Source organism: Leuciscus leuciscus (assembly GCF_965113295.1).
Source record: "Leuciscus leuciscus genome assembly, chromosome: 7".
NCBI lineage: Eukaryota > Metazoa > Chordata > Actinopteri > Cypriniformes > Leuciscidae > Leuciscus > Leuciscus leuciscus.
This window is the reverse complement of record NC_138731.1, coordinates 5,869,660-5,885,359: the sequence shown is the minus strand read 5'-3', so window position 1 is coordinate 5,885,359 and position 15,700 is coordinate 5,869,660. Positions and strand designations below refer to the sequence as shown.

General features: G+C 38.5%; 1 protein-coding gene across 1 annotated transcript in view; it reads right to left on the bottom strand.

Moving 5' to 3' along the window:
• Positions 1 to 8,895, bottom strand: part of LOC309503289 (sacsin-like) — a 28,540-nt gene extending 19,645 nt beyond the window's left edge. Inside the window, exons 1-4 of the mRNA XM_082176014.1 lie at positions 8,838 to 8,895; positions 7,306 to 7,393; positions 7,085 to 7,196; positions 5,622 to 5,768 (exon numbers count right to left, since the gene is read on the bottom strand). Of these exons, the coding sequence (XP_082032140.1) occupies positions 5,622 to 5,768; positions 7,085 to 7,196; positions 7,306 to 7,393; positions 8,838 to 8,872 (382 nt within the window). The 5' untranslated portion in view covers positions 8,873 to 8,895. The remainder of the gene's footprint in view (positions 1 to 5,621; positions 5,769 to 7,084; positions 7,197 to 7,305; positions 7,394 to 8,837) is intronic.
• Between the last annotated feature and the right edge of the window lie 6,805 nt (positions 8,896 to 15,700).

Here is a 15,700-nt window from a genome sequence, read left to right as displayed (position 1 = left end):
GGCATGCTCCCCCTAAGAAAATTTTGTGCATTTTAATGTTAAATTCATCAATCTGGTGCAGTTTGAGGGTTTAAAATTAAAAGCTCCAACCCAAATTCAGTGTGCAAATATAACAAAGAAAAAATCAAACACTTTTATTACACTACTACATAATAATAGTTATAATATTAACCTCATGGCAGTAGCCTAATAGCCATATATTGTAAAACAAATGCACTGAAAAATAAAGAAAACTTTCATAATTAGTTTTGTACTAATTTCTAAACTTGAAAGAGATCAGCACATCTTTTATTTTGACCGAAACTGCATCAAGCTTTTATTTTGGCGGAAAACATGGATAAAAATGCGTCTCATTAAACTTCTAGTAAATTTCTGTAATCGTCAACTATGCAGATGTGGAAATAATGCGTAACTGGGTAATGGGTTCCTACACTCATAGCCAAAGTGTTTTGAAAGTAGTTCTGCTTACCGCGCGCGGACTCGACACTTTCTCATCTCTCTCACCTCCTCACTATCCTCCTCATCAGCCACTGGAGCTGATGAAGGTCCTGCTGCTGCAGAAAACATATATATTTTTACACATTTTACAGCGTCTGCTATTTCTATTACACGGTATTTCTCTGCACATTCCTTGCGTTTCTTCTCCATTCCTCAGACTATTTTGACAGATACACACTTGACACTGCACGCTCACTCAAAGCCCAAAGGGGGAGGTTTTTAAAGCTGTGATTGGGCCAGCCCAGTGTCAATCAAGAAAACAACCAATGGGCCGCTGATCTACGCGTTTCATGGGCCGGTCAGTCAGTGGAAAAAAAACTAACGCTTACTTTTTTTTGACCAATGCATTACACCGGCACTAACCCAGCACCGTCAATTAAACAAAACAAAAAGAAAGGGCCGCCGATGTACGAGTTTTATGGGCCGTAAAAAAAAAAAGCACGTCGGCCCACCGGGCATTTGCCCGGTATGCCAGATTACCAGTCCAGCCCTGGGCCCCCCACACCCAAGACAAAAATGGTTTGGCCACTGATCAAAATTTGATGTTGTCATTTAATTTGAAGTTCAGTACGCTCAAAATGCCCGGTCAGCACAAGTCCGGTGCTCAGAAGAGGAAAGAAAAGAGAAGAAGAAAATAGAGGTTTTCTAAACAAATATAAAAAAAATATAAAAAAAGCGGTGACGGTGAAGCTGGAACTAGTAAAGTCAACGTAAAGCAAGGTAAGAAACAGCGCAGCAAACGCTTACGAGCATTGTAAGGAGTTTTCCTGCATTTAATTTTTTTGGGCGGCCGAAGATTTGTGTCCCGCCAAAGCCGTCTCGATTTTTGTCCCGCCAAAGCCTTATTTGATCGGTAAGTGATGTAGAATAGAATGACTGCTGCGCCTGACAGGGCGATAACGAGCAGAGAGAGCCCCGGCCGCGCGCGCGCACTCTCACGTCTTCAAACAACACGTCGAGCGCTGTCTTGCGCTCTCTCACTCGCGCATATTAATCAAAGTCAATTGAACCGTTAAGCAGAACTAAATTAATATTAATATTACTGGTAAAGTAATATTCAACATACACACGCACACACATCTGTGTAACTGTCATTGTACCATAACCAACGTCAGCTTTGCTTTATCTCATCTCATCCCATCTCACCAACAGTTTAATACTGTTACTCGCACATCCAAAACATCGTATTTTACTTAAAAAATAAAAAAATAAAAAAACAGACGCAAAAAAAACCAACAACTAATGAATCACTCAATTCTCATTGGCTACCCGCCAATGTGGCAGGTAGATTGACAGTTTTACCCGCCAATTGCAAAATTCACCCGCATTTGGCGCGTGGTCGGGTGTTAATTTCAGGCCCTGCTTCTAGGTGGCAGGTGCACCTGAGCTAGCTAGCATGTTAGCTTAGCACACCATCAATACACGACCATTTATGAGATTAAAACCATGTTTGTGCTCCAAACTTACTTTATAACGCAAGTCGAGTGTTTTAAATAATCTTCTGTGATCTAATTTGGCTTCAGATAAAAAAAAATCTGACAGAAAATATATTATTTATAGTAGGGGAGAGTGGGGTGAGTTGTGCCAGTTTTTACTCAAAGTGACTTTAAAGTGAGGCCATGGCAGTAATGCCTTCAACTTAAGGATGTACATATATTTCAGGATGTGGAGCATCCCTGAGAACAATAACTTTGGATCTGAAATAAATTGTTTCAGAAATATAGCTCTTAGTGGAAAAAAGTGGTCTCATGGCACAACTTGCCCCTGGTGCGGGGGAAGTTGTGCCTTTGGGGGAATACATTGGGGGTAAATTGTGCCAGTGATTTCTGAAGTAAAACAGAACATTTTAATGTTATGAACCGTAATGCTATATGAAAGCAAGATAAATTCAATACAAAATTACTAATTTAAGGTTTATTTAGATATTGTCACCCTGGAATACCATAGCATGCGTTTTTCCTACTATGGTCAATTGCATAGGAATTTTGTATTGAACATAACTGTGTCATAGAGACAAGGGGGCGGGCTTATTTTACTCAGACGACCAATCAGTCTCTCAGGATCATTGTGAAGCTATCAAGCTACGCCCTAGCAACCATTTAGAGCACCATAGCAACACAATATATGATATTTGTGAATCATTTCAGGCAAAAAGGCTTTGGCAATAGATGCCTGTTGACATAGCGCTGTCTGTCAATTATGTAACATATAAGAATAAAGTGACTAGGCTAATTTCTAAACATCCTATTGTGACATAGGCCACTTAAAAACGGAATAAAACTTCTCTTTAATAACATAGTGCAAACTCAAAACTGAAATCAGTGTTAGCTAAATTAAACAAATAGCAGGCAGGCCTAAGTCAAACAATGATGAGGCATGCCCATCTCCTCACTTCTCAAGATTATCCCCAGTGAGTATGTAGGTCTAGGTGGTCTGGATCTGGCACAACTTAACCCAGGCCCTTTGGCACAAATCACCCCGGACCCACAAGTTTGAAAAACTAGCATGATCCAGCAGTTAAGAGCTAACATCATGCTAACTGTATAGACTCATTGTGTAGCCTACTAAAGCACTAAAACATGTGTGAAATGTTTTCAAACTTGTCTATAATTGTTCAGACACTACAATCAAAAAACCTTAATCATAGAAATTTTACTTTGAAAGGGAAAAAACAGTTTTTTGCACTAAAATATGCTTAACTCTCATGCCATGTGTCTCTCTTCTTTGGAGGACGAGTAAAAGTGATTGCTTTTCAAAATTATGTGGTCACATGACCAATTTCTTCTATGGTTTTCCAGAAACAAGGGTGGAACTACTTCCCCCCTGGCACAAATCACCCCACTCTCCCCTATGCATGATGATAAAGTTTATATCGATTAGCATTACATTATAAATATTATCTATTATTATAAAAATACCTGGCATTGCTTGAAGAACACAGGCAAATCAAATATCATTGCAATCAAGTTTATTGTCTTCAAAACGTCTGTATCTGCATATTACAGCGATCTCTGTGTTAGCTTTGTGTGTAGCTGCTATCAGTGACGTCCTTGAAGGTCACATGATTATGGCTCTTCTTCATGTTCCATATACGGAGTATTATTGTGCATATAGCGCCCTCAGGCTATTGGTATGAATTGAAAACACAGCCCATCTCAGTAAGAAGCGCTCATAATGATTACATCGACGCATTTGGGTATAAACTCAATAAATATTATTCCTGTCTATAGAAATATGATGTGAATCTATGAGAATATATCAATATTTCTCCAAGTCTGCACATTTTTGAGCTAAAAGCCCTGAGGGACGTTGTTTTGTGAAGCTCTGTCATGACGACAGCACAGAGTTTTTTTTCTGAATGGACCAGCTGACGGTCATAATTCATATTAAAGGTATCAACGCATTTTTTAATTTCATAACTCCTGACACAAATTAAGACATAACTGTCACTATAAGTTTCTCAGAATACAATAGTTGTCAAATACTGAAACTTGAGTCTTATATCTTTTTAATGATGTATAGTTTGTCAAGGTAAAACATTTAATCTGATAGTAACTTAGAACTAAATAAATTAAAAAAACGCTTCAGTGCGCCGACGCACTGGTGAAGCTTAACAGGTTTTAAAAAAGGTTATACTACAGGGCCGTTGAATGCTTGAATCTGATTGGTTGACGAACGTTCTAAGGTGTGCATTATTTTCAGGGAAACGCACGGCTAAAGTAGTTCCAGGCAGGTCTTGACCGCATTACAGTTCCATATCACTTCGCGTAGTCAACTGTAACAACGGAAAATAGGATACAATTCATAACAAGAAAAAGCATTTCGCCCCGTGCGCTTGATCTGCAATTTTCAATGTCTAGTTTCACAATCAATAGAAACATGCAGTTTAATCTGAATAAATAAACTATAAAGTCCTATCTATAATCAATAGAAAATTAAACTGAATATAGGCTAAATAAATGGATAGTCCTGCAGCACGGATTTTTATTGCAGATAATTTAACAAATAAATAATTATTGATAGGCCTACTTGTTAAAAGGGCTTTGGGTTTCATTTATTTGGCTAGTCTACTGTCATCTGTCAATAATAGGAAAAAAAAAGAATTAACGAATTAATTAAAACGATTGAATTAATTAATAAATAATAATAATGACGCACATGCTTTTCTGTCTCATTATTGCAACATCTCTCTCTAATAACTGCATTAATAACTGCATAAAGCCGGGAACACACTTTAAGGCCGGTTATGAATGTAATTTGATACTTATGACTGATCATGCCCAAACGCGTGTTCAGCGCGTTCAGTCTGTGTTCAAAGTCGGTGTTTAAAATCTGCTGCAGTCGATGAAACCAGTCAGAGAATGTGTCAGCTAGTCGTGTGTCCCAGCATTAGTCTGCTATCAGTGGCTCAAACCTCCGTTACTAACTCTACCTAACCCTAACCCTAACCCAGCATTAGTCTGCTATCAGTGGCTCAAACCTCCGTTACTAACTCTGAAATGACGTTTTGGAATTAGCAACGGAGGCATGGGATTAGATGCGTAAGAAATTAGTCCTACATACAAGAGCGTTTTAATGACAAAAACTTTACAAACGTCTTGAAATACATAATCTGAACAATGTTTCGAGGTGTGGTAACTGTAGTATAAGCGGAATAATTGACTTCAGGCCGTTGAATTATTAGAAAAATAATGCACACTCGAGGTGTAACGGCCACTCCGCTTCGCGTCGTGACCGCATTACCACCTCGGGTGTGCATTATTTTTCTAATAATTCAACGGCCTGTCGTCAATTATTCCTTACTTACTGTATTCTGTAACAGTCTCTTTCTGTACATCATTCTATGAAGGTTTGCTTTTCTTGTAACTTGTTTAAGCTGCGCTAATTAGCAATTTAATTTGTTAGCATGCTAACCATTAGAAATCGGAGAATACAACTAACACAGAAATTACAAATGTTATTGTGATCATTAGTAGCTTTGAATACATAATGTGATATATAATTAAAAAAGAAATTAACTGGCGTATTGTTATGTTATCGCCACATAAATCAACAAGCGATATTGTAGGATTCAGTAGGCAAAAACGTTATAAGAGACAGTCTGTTAATGTAGTGTATTTCACCTGTAATATGATAAACAGAGTTGAAGCCGATCCCAAATCTCCCGACTTTTGTTGGGTCATCCTGCTTGATGCTTCTGCCAACTCTCTGGATTCCCTCCCAGTCTTCCTCTGTGAAGGCTGCATCATTGAAGGCATAGAGAGCCGGTCCTGCCATCAAAGATACAAACAGATGATCAAACAAACATGACCAAACAACTTTGAAAATAACACACTTTGCCTATAGCGCAGTAAAGACTTTCAGTATCTGGACAAATACTGGTCATGACAGAGAAGAATGAGTTATGTCTCTCATACTCTATGTACTTTATGCTCTTATTTTCAGCTAATTTTATTTTATTTTATTTTAGGTACAAAGTTTATTCAGTTTATTCAAAGTTTATTTGAAGATACAAAGTGATTTGAGACACAATACTGGTGACTGGAGCTTTTCAAGAGAGAAGAACAGATGTCAGTTATTAATGGCAAAGTGGGTCTAATTTATTATTTTGCTGCCAATTATCATCAATGTCCAATCAACAATCAGATCATTTTTTCCCATGCAAATAGTTCTCATGATCCTCACAACATTTATAGAGCTTCAGTTGAGCTTCAATCCACTCCTACTGATATAGTCACATAGAATAAAAGCCAATCATATTAACAGAACACACAGTGCAATAGGCTGATATTTTACACTTATACTGTTATTCACTAAACTGAAAGATAAGCAAATAGCCCATCTTGTTGGCAGAGGCCATTTACACTAACTCCGCCCACTGACGTCTGGTTGGGCCAGACTAAATCACTGCATTATTAACAGTAGCAATAGTGTAGGGGTGAAGTGTGTGGCAGAAAGTTTTGACCCAAATCGACCTGAGATCACAATCCACCTTTTGCTGAACTCGCTCTACTTCCTTTTCCCATCGCATATCAAATCGGAAAGGCATGTATTTTCAATAAAAATTAAGACAACATTCAAAAAGTGGAAATAAAGTGTCTAACTTGTGTTTAATAATAAAGTGTTTAGGGTTAGGGGTCGGTGTAGGGACGGCTTTATTGTCCCAATGAGGCAGCATCCATTTAATAATTTTAATAAATACTGTATAATAATTTACACTCTATGTTATAATTGCATACCGTGTAACTACTATTTACACTTATTGTAGTGTAATTAGAATCTATTGCCACTTGCACGGTGTAAATATCATCTATCGCTAAGAAAATATGCAATTTTAACTCAGTGCAAAAAGCCGCTGCCAAAAAGCTGGATTAGAAAATAAAAACATACTGTAAATTTCAGAGCTCAAAACTCGCTTCCCATTAAAAAAAGGCAGAAGGTGTAGTTGCAAAACTCTTCATGGTTGTGACATATGAATGAGGACACATTTAAAACCCTATACTGTAATATCCTTTGTTACGGGCTCTACAGTAATTTTATAAAGTTTAAGTCTAGTGTGATTTAAATCTGTTTGCAACACAAATACCTTGATACTTTCCGAGCTCTTCAGTCCACAGGCTCTGAGTCTCATAATGCCTCTCATCATGAATAAACACCACACGTGAAGCTCCTGCATCATCTGCATTCTGGATCAGCTCCTGGTACGTTACAGGATTAATATTAAACACAGATACGATGAGATATTTAAGATACATACCATTTAACAAGGATGTGAAAGTATTCATGTTTAAACCTCTTTTAGCCTACCTTCAATATTTGTCCTCCATCTGGGTACCTTCTCAAAATTTCTTTCAGGTAATCAATGAATGGTGGAGACGTCGGACCAAATTTATTTCTGCATTGAACAATGTAAAATTTATCACAAACTGCACAAAACACAGACAGCAAATTCAAGGTTCATGTAATTGTCTCGTCTATTTAGTTTTGTTAGTTCTTAGTTTCTGTTTTCCCAGACTTTTAGTTTGTTTGTTTGTTTCACATGTGTTTCTTTGTCTCAGTTTCCCGCCAGTTATCAGTTGTCATGGACACTCATCTAATCATCTCACCTGTCCGTTATCATCTCTTTATTGTGTGTATTTAAGGCCTTGTCCACACGGAGACGCGTTTAGTTGTATACATACACATTTTGTCTGTTGAAGCTCCGCCCCCTGTGCCGGGAGCAGCAGCTCATTTGCATTTAAAGGAACAGACACAAAACTGTGCGTTTTTGCTCACCCTCAAAAAGCGACAATTTTAACATGCTATATAAAAATATCTGAGGGGTATTTTGAGCTAAAACTTCACATGCACACTCTGGGGACATCAGAGACTTATTTTACATCTTGTGAAAAGGGCATTATACCACCCCTTTAACCTCACACAGACATGCACTGAACATTTCTAAAAGTTTTAGCCTTTTATGTTCAGACCGGAGTCAGACAATGATGGAGAGACTCAAGAAGAAGTGACAACATGTAGAAGCAACAGGACATTTCTGAATGGTTAGTTGGTGAGTTTATGAAGCTGATGTGTAGTTATCTTCTAGTCATTGATTAGCATATTCTGGGCCCTATCTCAAACAGCAACATTACACACTAACTAAAGTTAGAAAAGTGAAATCATAATCAACCCCCCTTTTAAGTTAATCATCAATTACTAGTGTGTTTGTGCAATTTGCTTTTAGAAGATATAAGCATTCAAAACAATGATTTTGATGACATCACTGCACTTCAGCTTCATCAGATTTTCTGTCCAATCAAATGCTCTCTAGAATCTGAAGCTCCGCCCCCTACACTATAAATAGATGCTGAAGCTGCAGCACATAGTGCATTCAGACAATGTAAATTTGCTTTCCATTGGGGCGAATGAAGAGTCGGCACAAACCAGAAAACTTATCAGACCCATTTGAATTCTGTACAGAATGCTGTATTTTAAAGCGATATAGAGGAGAAACGGTTAGAGATTAGGAGGAAACTGTGGCTTTACCGAACTCAACGGCTCTGGCCGAGCTGTGATTTAAACTAAACACTATTGGCTATTTAAAAAGGGGAGGAGCTGATCGATAGGCCCCGCCCTGTCTTCCTGATTCAGTGGACATTACGTCAACACATTGAATAATGCCGTGCGTTTCAAGGCACTCAGTGGGACTTTAAATGCATACAGGGCTAATTAACATAACCAGGAACACGTGTGAACTCAATAAAAAAATGTGGAGACAAACTAGCAAGGGGAACACAGGCAAACAGGAACAAAACTGGACATAATCGTTACAAGAACATGTAGTGAATAAAACCACATACTTCTTTTTCTTCTTTTGCCTCGATGCTGAACTCATTGTTCTTCTTTTATATTCTCCTCTGTGGTAAAAAAAAAAAAAAAAAAAAAAAAAAAAACTGTTTAAAAAACAATTAACTTTAAAATTCTCCAAATTCTTAAAAGAAGCCAACTTTTCAAACAGTTATTCCATGTAAACTGTTACAATACTGTAAATGTAATCTCAATAAAAATGTACAATATAATGCTTATAAGATTACACACACCTCGCAGAATCTGCTAAAGGTTAATCTTTGAAAAAAAAAATATTTTTGAAGAAAAAAATATTTTTTATGTGATCATAAAAATTGCATTTAGTTCTTTATTTTGTACTGCCCTGAATAGGCTAAACAGCATAACAGATTTTTCCATTTAGTCCACAAGAGAATAAAATTACTGAATTTACACAACTGAACCAGTTCAGAAGTTTACATTCTGCACACTTGAATCTTATACTGTGTGTTGTTGGTTGATCTACGACTGTTTTCATGTTTTGTGATGGTTGTTCATGAGTCTAGCTGTGAAACTGTCCGCTGTTCTTCAGAAAAATCCTCCTGCTCCTGCACATTCTTTGATTCTCTGACATTTTCTGTTGCGATACGTATTACTATGCGAAAGGCGACGTTGGAGGAACTAGATCAACCAAAACGCCACTGCCTTAAAAAACTTTTTAGCATTATTAGAAATTCACGTCTGAAAAAACATTGATCTTATGAAAAATGTTAAAAGGCAGATGTGGAGGGTTGTTTTATACCCCTTTATAATTTTTGTCATGACTTTTTAAAATATTGGATCTTTAAATATTAATGGTTGTCGTAGTACAGTAGAAAGAAATGATCTTTTCAATTATTTAATTCTTAAAAAGGCTGATGTGATCTTCAGGAAACACACACAGATTTGCAGAACCAGTCACAGTGGTTTAGTGACATGGCACAAATGTTAGTGCAGGGGTAGCAATTTAGTTTTCACATCGGGTTTGTGGTATTTTAAAGAGTTTTGAGATAATACCAGGGAGAATATTATGATTATGTTTAGGTTTTTCTCTGTTTAATGTGTATGCTCCAAATGATGGCCGGGAGCAAATTGCTTTTTTGGAAAAACTATCAGATGCGTTATCGTACTTGTCCCTGGGATAATATTATTATACTGGGGGGATTTTAATCACACTTTAAATCAGCAATTGGATCGGAATCATAATGAACCACATCCTCCTTCAGCCAAGATTCTGAAAAGTATAGTTGATTGTTATAATTTTGTTATAAATTTGTGGAGAGATGCATTTCCTGGGCTTAGACTGTCATCAATCAGAGTTCCCTCTTTCACAAACGTCCCGAAGCCGATTCAACATGTCGAATCGGCCAAAAAAAAGCCGACGAGGACCAATTTCAGCCGACGGTGCGGAACACACTGAGGAAACTTAGTCGGCCGACACACAAAAACTGCCCGACAGCCGACCGTCGGCTTGATGTGTTCCAGGCTTTAGACATTATTTGAATTCATTTACATCCAAGTATACAATGTCTGGAGCTAGACTTGATCGTTTTTATACTGAATTATGTAATGGGGAAGGTTTTTTAGAAATTCTATTCGCCCACTTTTCTCTCAGACCATCATTATATTTCTATGGCTATTTCTGTTGACTCCACAAATCTTATAATTCACTTTGGCAGTTTGATAACGGGTTACTTCAGGATCACTTCTTTATCCACTCTTTCCACCTCTTTTGGAATTCTTGAAGAGAGGAGAGAGTAAATTTCCCATCTTTGAGTCAATGGTGGGATGTGGGCAAGGTGGAGATAAAAATCTTTTGTCAGCAGTGTACTGCACATACCAGGGGTGCCCTAGTGGAGAAAATGAAAGCCCTTGAACAAGAAATCCTTGGACAAAGCAGTCACAGTGCCACAGGATTCATCTGAGTGATTTACCACAATTATCAAACAGGGACAAGATGGATCTTGAGAGCCCTTTGACAATGGCTGAACTTTCGAGAGCTGTCAGGAGTTGAATCCCAGAAAGTCACCTGGTTTTTGGTTGCAAGTATAAACAGTCATGGCGCGAACAGTGTGTGCTTGCCAATTTTTTAATGGGCCGAGCTAAGTTAGCAATCCTGAAAACACATCAATGTAAAAATGCTGGTCAAGATGTTGATTTGTTGTCTCTTTTTAAATCATTGGTAGAATTTAGAGTTGCAATTGAATTTGCATATTACAAACACACTTATAATTGAAAAGGCTAAGGAACTAGTTGATAGTTGATAGTTGTTGATGATCTTTTTAACCCTGTGCTTCCACTTTCTACACCATCCAAGAGTCACATTATCCAATGTACCACCGCTCTTAAGTGATGAGATATTAGCCAAAACTTTGTCTCGTTAAGGCAAACTGGTCTCTCCCATTAAAAAGATCCCTAATGGCAGTGAATCGCTTTGTTACTGTTTCGTTTAGGCGTTTCGTTTACATGATTATGAATGACGGTGCTGATTTAGATGTTTCCTTGCATTTTCGGGCTGATGAGTATAATTACATTATTTACGTAACAACTGACAAAATTAAATGTTTTAACTGTGGGCAATCTGGTAATTTTATCCGTGCTTGTCTCCCTTGCAATCTACTGTGAGAAATCTGTAATGATACTCAAATGGAAACAGGGCAGGCAGATTTTAATAATAATAATAATAATAATAATTCATTACATTTATATAGCGCTTTTCTCAGCACTCAAAGCGCTTTACATAGAAGGGGGAATCTCCTCAACCACCACCAATGTGCAGCATCCACTTGGATGATGCGACGGCAGCCATATTGCGCCAGAACGCCCACCACACACCAGCTTACTGGTGGAGAGGAGACAGTGATGAAGCCAATCAGTATGGGGATGATTAGGAGGCCATGATGGACAGAGGCCACTGGGCAAATTTGGCCAGGATGCCGGGGTTACACCCCTACTCTTTCGAAAGACATCCTGGGATTTTTAATGACCACAGAGAGTCAGGGCCTCGGTTTAAAGTCTCATCCGAAGGACGGTTAAAGAGGAAGAAGGCTGGAGAAGCATTGATTGTTAAGCATGCAAAGAGAGCAGATATAACCAAGTTAAGTGATGAGGATGAAACGGAGAGTGATAGTGAATCGTCCGATTCAAGTGTTAGTCTTTCTCAGAGTGATTTTTTTGGATGTCATTATGAGGTATATGACATTAAACTGTTCCTTAGAGCTACTAAAAATAAGAGAGGAATGTGTGTTAATGAATACTTTCTAAGTGCTTCATGATGGAGGGCTTATAAATAGGTCTATCGGCTGAAAAAAATAGAGAGGAAACTTAACTCTGAGCTTTTTTTATACGTCTGCGTCGAACTCACGCCATAGCTACGCCGTAGGCTGTGTGTAGCGTACGTGTACCCTTATTTTTGGAGAGGCGCCTCTCCAAAAATGTAACAACGTGTCAATTCTACACGGACGCAAGCGCTGTGATTGGTCTGCTAGAACCCCTCCCTCAGGTTTCACATGCTCCCTCTCCATGTGTAATTGCGCGTCAATGCGGACAACAACGCAGAAGTATAAATGAAAGCCTCTACGCTGTAGGCTACGCTTTGGTTAACTCTGAAGGACTCTAAGGTCCAATGCAGAAGTATAAATCAGCCTTTAGATAAGAAATCACATTGAACCTCATTTACCTTCACGTCAACGTCTTGTTCAGCTAATAAAAACGGTATTGGGAGACAGCTCATTGGAGAACAAAAACAATACACAATAAACATGATTTCATTGGTAGGGGTGGGAATCTCTAGGCACCTCACGATTCGATTACGATTCAGAGGGCTTCGATGCATCTTTTTTTGTGTGTGACTGTTTGGTACTTTTAAGGCAAAGTATTTATAATGACCCATAAAGAATTTACTTCCAATATATTTTATTAATAAAACAAATGGAAGTGATTTTGCGAGTCAACTGTAAGGTTACATTTGCCAGCATATGTCCCAACATTGCAAAGAACCAACAGGAATAGCCTGTACTATCAGCATACTTGTAGTAAATGAATACAAACTTCAGCATATTCTGAATCTCTAATATAAAATAATAGACTTCTAACCAACATCCTCCTGTAATGTGCAATGAGCAATATAATCCTTCAGACAAAAATAAAATAAAAAATAGAATCACAAGAATAAAATCACAAACAGCTTTCATACAAAAATATAGAATTATGTACCAGCAGCTCTCATACAAAAATAATGTTTGTGGACTTCCGCATATTCTGAATAATTAGTGACATACAAAGCTGCGCAATAAAAATTGAATCTAAGACTTTTGACTTGAAATTGTTGCAAACAACAATCAATCAAAAATCAAAAACAGCTTATGCAAAAAAAAAAAAAAAAAAAAAAAAGTACATGATCATCTGTAGAGAGCACAGTCAAAATGTAACTTTTTGTGACTGGCATTGCACTGATACACACTGTGACTGTGGAGGGCAGTACAGTAAACCTACGTATAAACGTACGTATAACAGATATTTTTACAGCATATTGATGTGAAAACTAAACAATAAAGAAAGCAGCACTTCCGCGCTTCAGAGTTCCGCCTTTTACATTTTACATTCTTTTTTTTTTTACCCCTATTCATTGGCAAGACTGGATAGGTTTTATGTTTTTAAACATCATGGTAGTTCTGTCAGGACCACTATCATCAAATACGATTGACAATTAGCATACAGTTTGGATTGGCAGTATGGTTCTGTTCTGGGCAAGAATTCCCTGCGCACCCATGCAGCCTAGCGTGGATAAGAGCAGGGAGAGAAGCAATAACCCCCCTTAGGGTAAACAGAACAGAACCAACATGAATGTATTGCAGATATCATTGATTCAAGATTTTAAAATACAACATAATTCGAGAATTTATTCTGATTCAAAGGGCACTCAGAAGGCCAAATCCTGACTGACGAGAGGTGGAGCTGGGGATGGAGAAGGGTAATTCGCTGCTGAGAAACGCTATAGCTGCTGATAATACTGAAGGAGTTTATATATGTATACAGTGCTAGGCGTCTTATTCCTATAGGTAGACATGGATCAGCTGATGCGAGCTTGACTAACGTGACCTGCCAGAACTGACGCTACGCTTAATTATTGTTTTATATTGTTTAATAGTAATATATATTTATATTGTTTTATTGTTTAATAGTTGTTTTATTACTCCATCATGTCTTTCAGATCATAGTATGGTGCAGTGTCATATCTTTTTAAACTCTATTAAGCCAGAGAGTGCTTATTGGCATTTAAATACCACTTTATTTGGTGATAAGTGTTTCAAAGAAAGTTTTACATTTTGGGGGGGATATTTTTAAAACTACAAAGAATTATTTTAGAACACTGCATCACTGGTGGGATTTCGGGAAATTCCGGATAAAGCAGTTTTGTCAACAACACTCTCATAATGTCACTAGAGAGGTAACTCTGAGATTGAACACCTTAGAGACTGATACTTTTAAAACTACAAGAATTGGCTTACTTGCCTGGAAATCAAAGCGATGTGGATTCTCTCATGAAAAATAAGAAGACTCAGTTATCTGACCTATTAGGGGTTAAAACACAGGGTACTCTGGTCAGGTCCCGATTTTTAAGTGTAAATGTGATGGATGCACAGTCAAGGTTTTTTTTTTTTCAGTTTGGAAAGAAAAAAATGAACAGAACAGGGTCATTCATTCTTTATGTTCTGAATCTGGAGCATTATTAACTGACCCCAAAGACATTCATAAGAGAGAAATCATTTTCTGTGAGTATTTATATAAAAATGAGCTTGGTCCAGATTATTTAGTGTTTTTTTTTTATTTATTTTTTTTATAGTCATCCTCAAGTGTCAGAGGAAGTCAACGCAATGATTTCATGTGCTTTGACTATGGGGAACTGTGTAAAGCCCTCCAAGGTATGGAGCTGGGAAAAGCACCAGGGATTGACGGTCTGCCAGTTGACTTTTATAAGTCATTTTGGTCGGAGCTTGGAGAAGACTTGCTGGAGGTACTGAATGACAGTTTAGCCGGAGGGCTACTGCCGTTGAGTTGCCGAAGAGCAGTCTTGACTCTCCTACCCAAAAAGAGTGATCTGACAGACATCAAGTGCTGGTGGCCGATCTCCCTCCTCTGCAGTGACTATAAGCTAGTATAAGGACTTAGAATACACATATGACCAGAGAGCGGGATGCATATGGAAAACTCAGAGGTACCCAGCCCGCAGGGTGGAATGTTTCAACCTCGAGATGGCAAGAGGGGTCTTGCCGAGGGAAAACACGTGCTCGGAAGAGACTTACCGTGGAAATAAACATGTGGGGGTTGCCCAACAGGGGAACCATGTACAGGAGGAACCATGCACATTGAGCACCTAGCCAATCACGAGGGCTGACCAACTGGGCATGCACGGTATCAACCGTGCCGGAGGAACTCAGGGTCTAAGGAGAACTCATCTGAGTGAAATAGTGCACGTATACAGTCCGCGGAGTGGAATGGCGCAGCAAGCAATGACATCGAGCAGGTCCTACTTACTGGCTAGTGGAAGCAAGTAAATGAGAGGACACTGGCTCTACGTGGAGATTACAGAATCTCGTGAAAGTGTTGGGTGTCGCCCAGCCTGCAGCTCTGCAGCTCTGTAGATGTCTGTTAGCAAGGCACCATGCGCTAGAGCCCAGGAGGAAGCCACACTCCTGGTGGAGTGTGCCTTCACCCCTGGGGGACATGGTCGACCCTGCGTCTGGTAAGCCAAGACAATGGCGTCCACTATCCAGTGAGACAACCTTTGCTTGAGGAGAGCCTTTCCCGTCAGCTTCCCACCATAACAGAAAAAGAGCTGGTCTGAGGTCCTGAAACA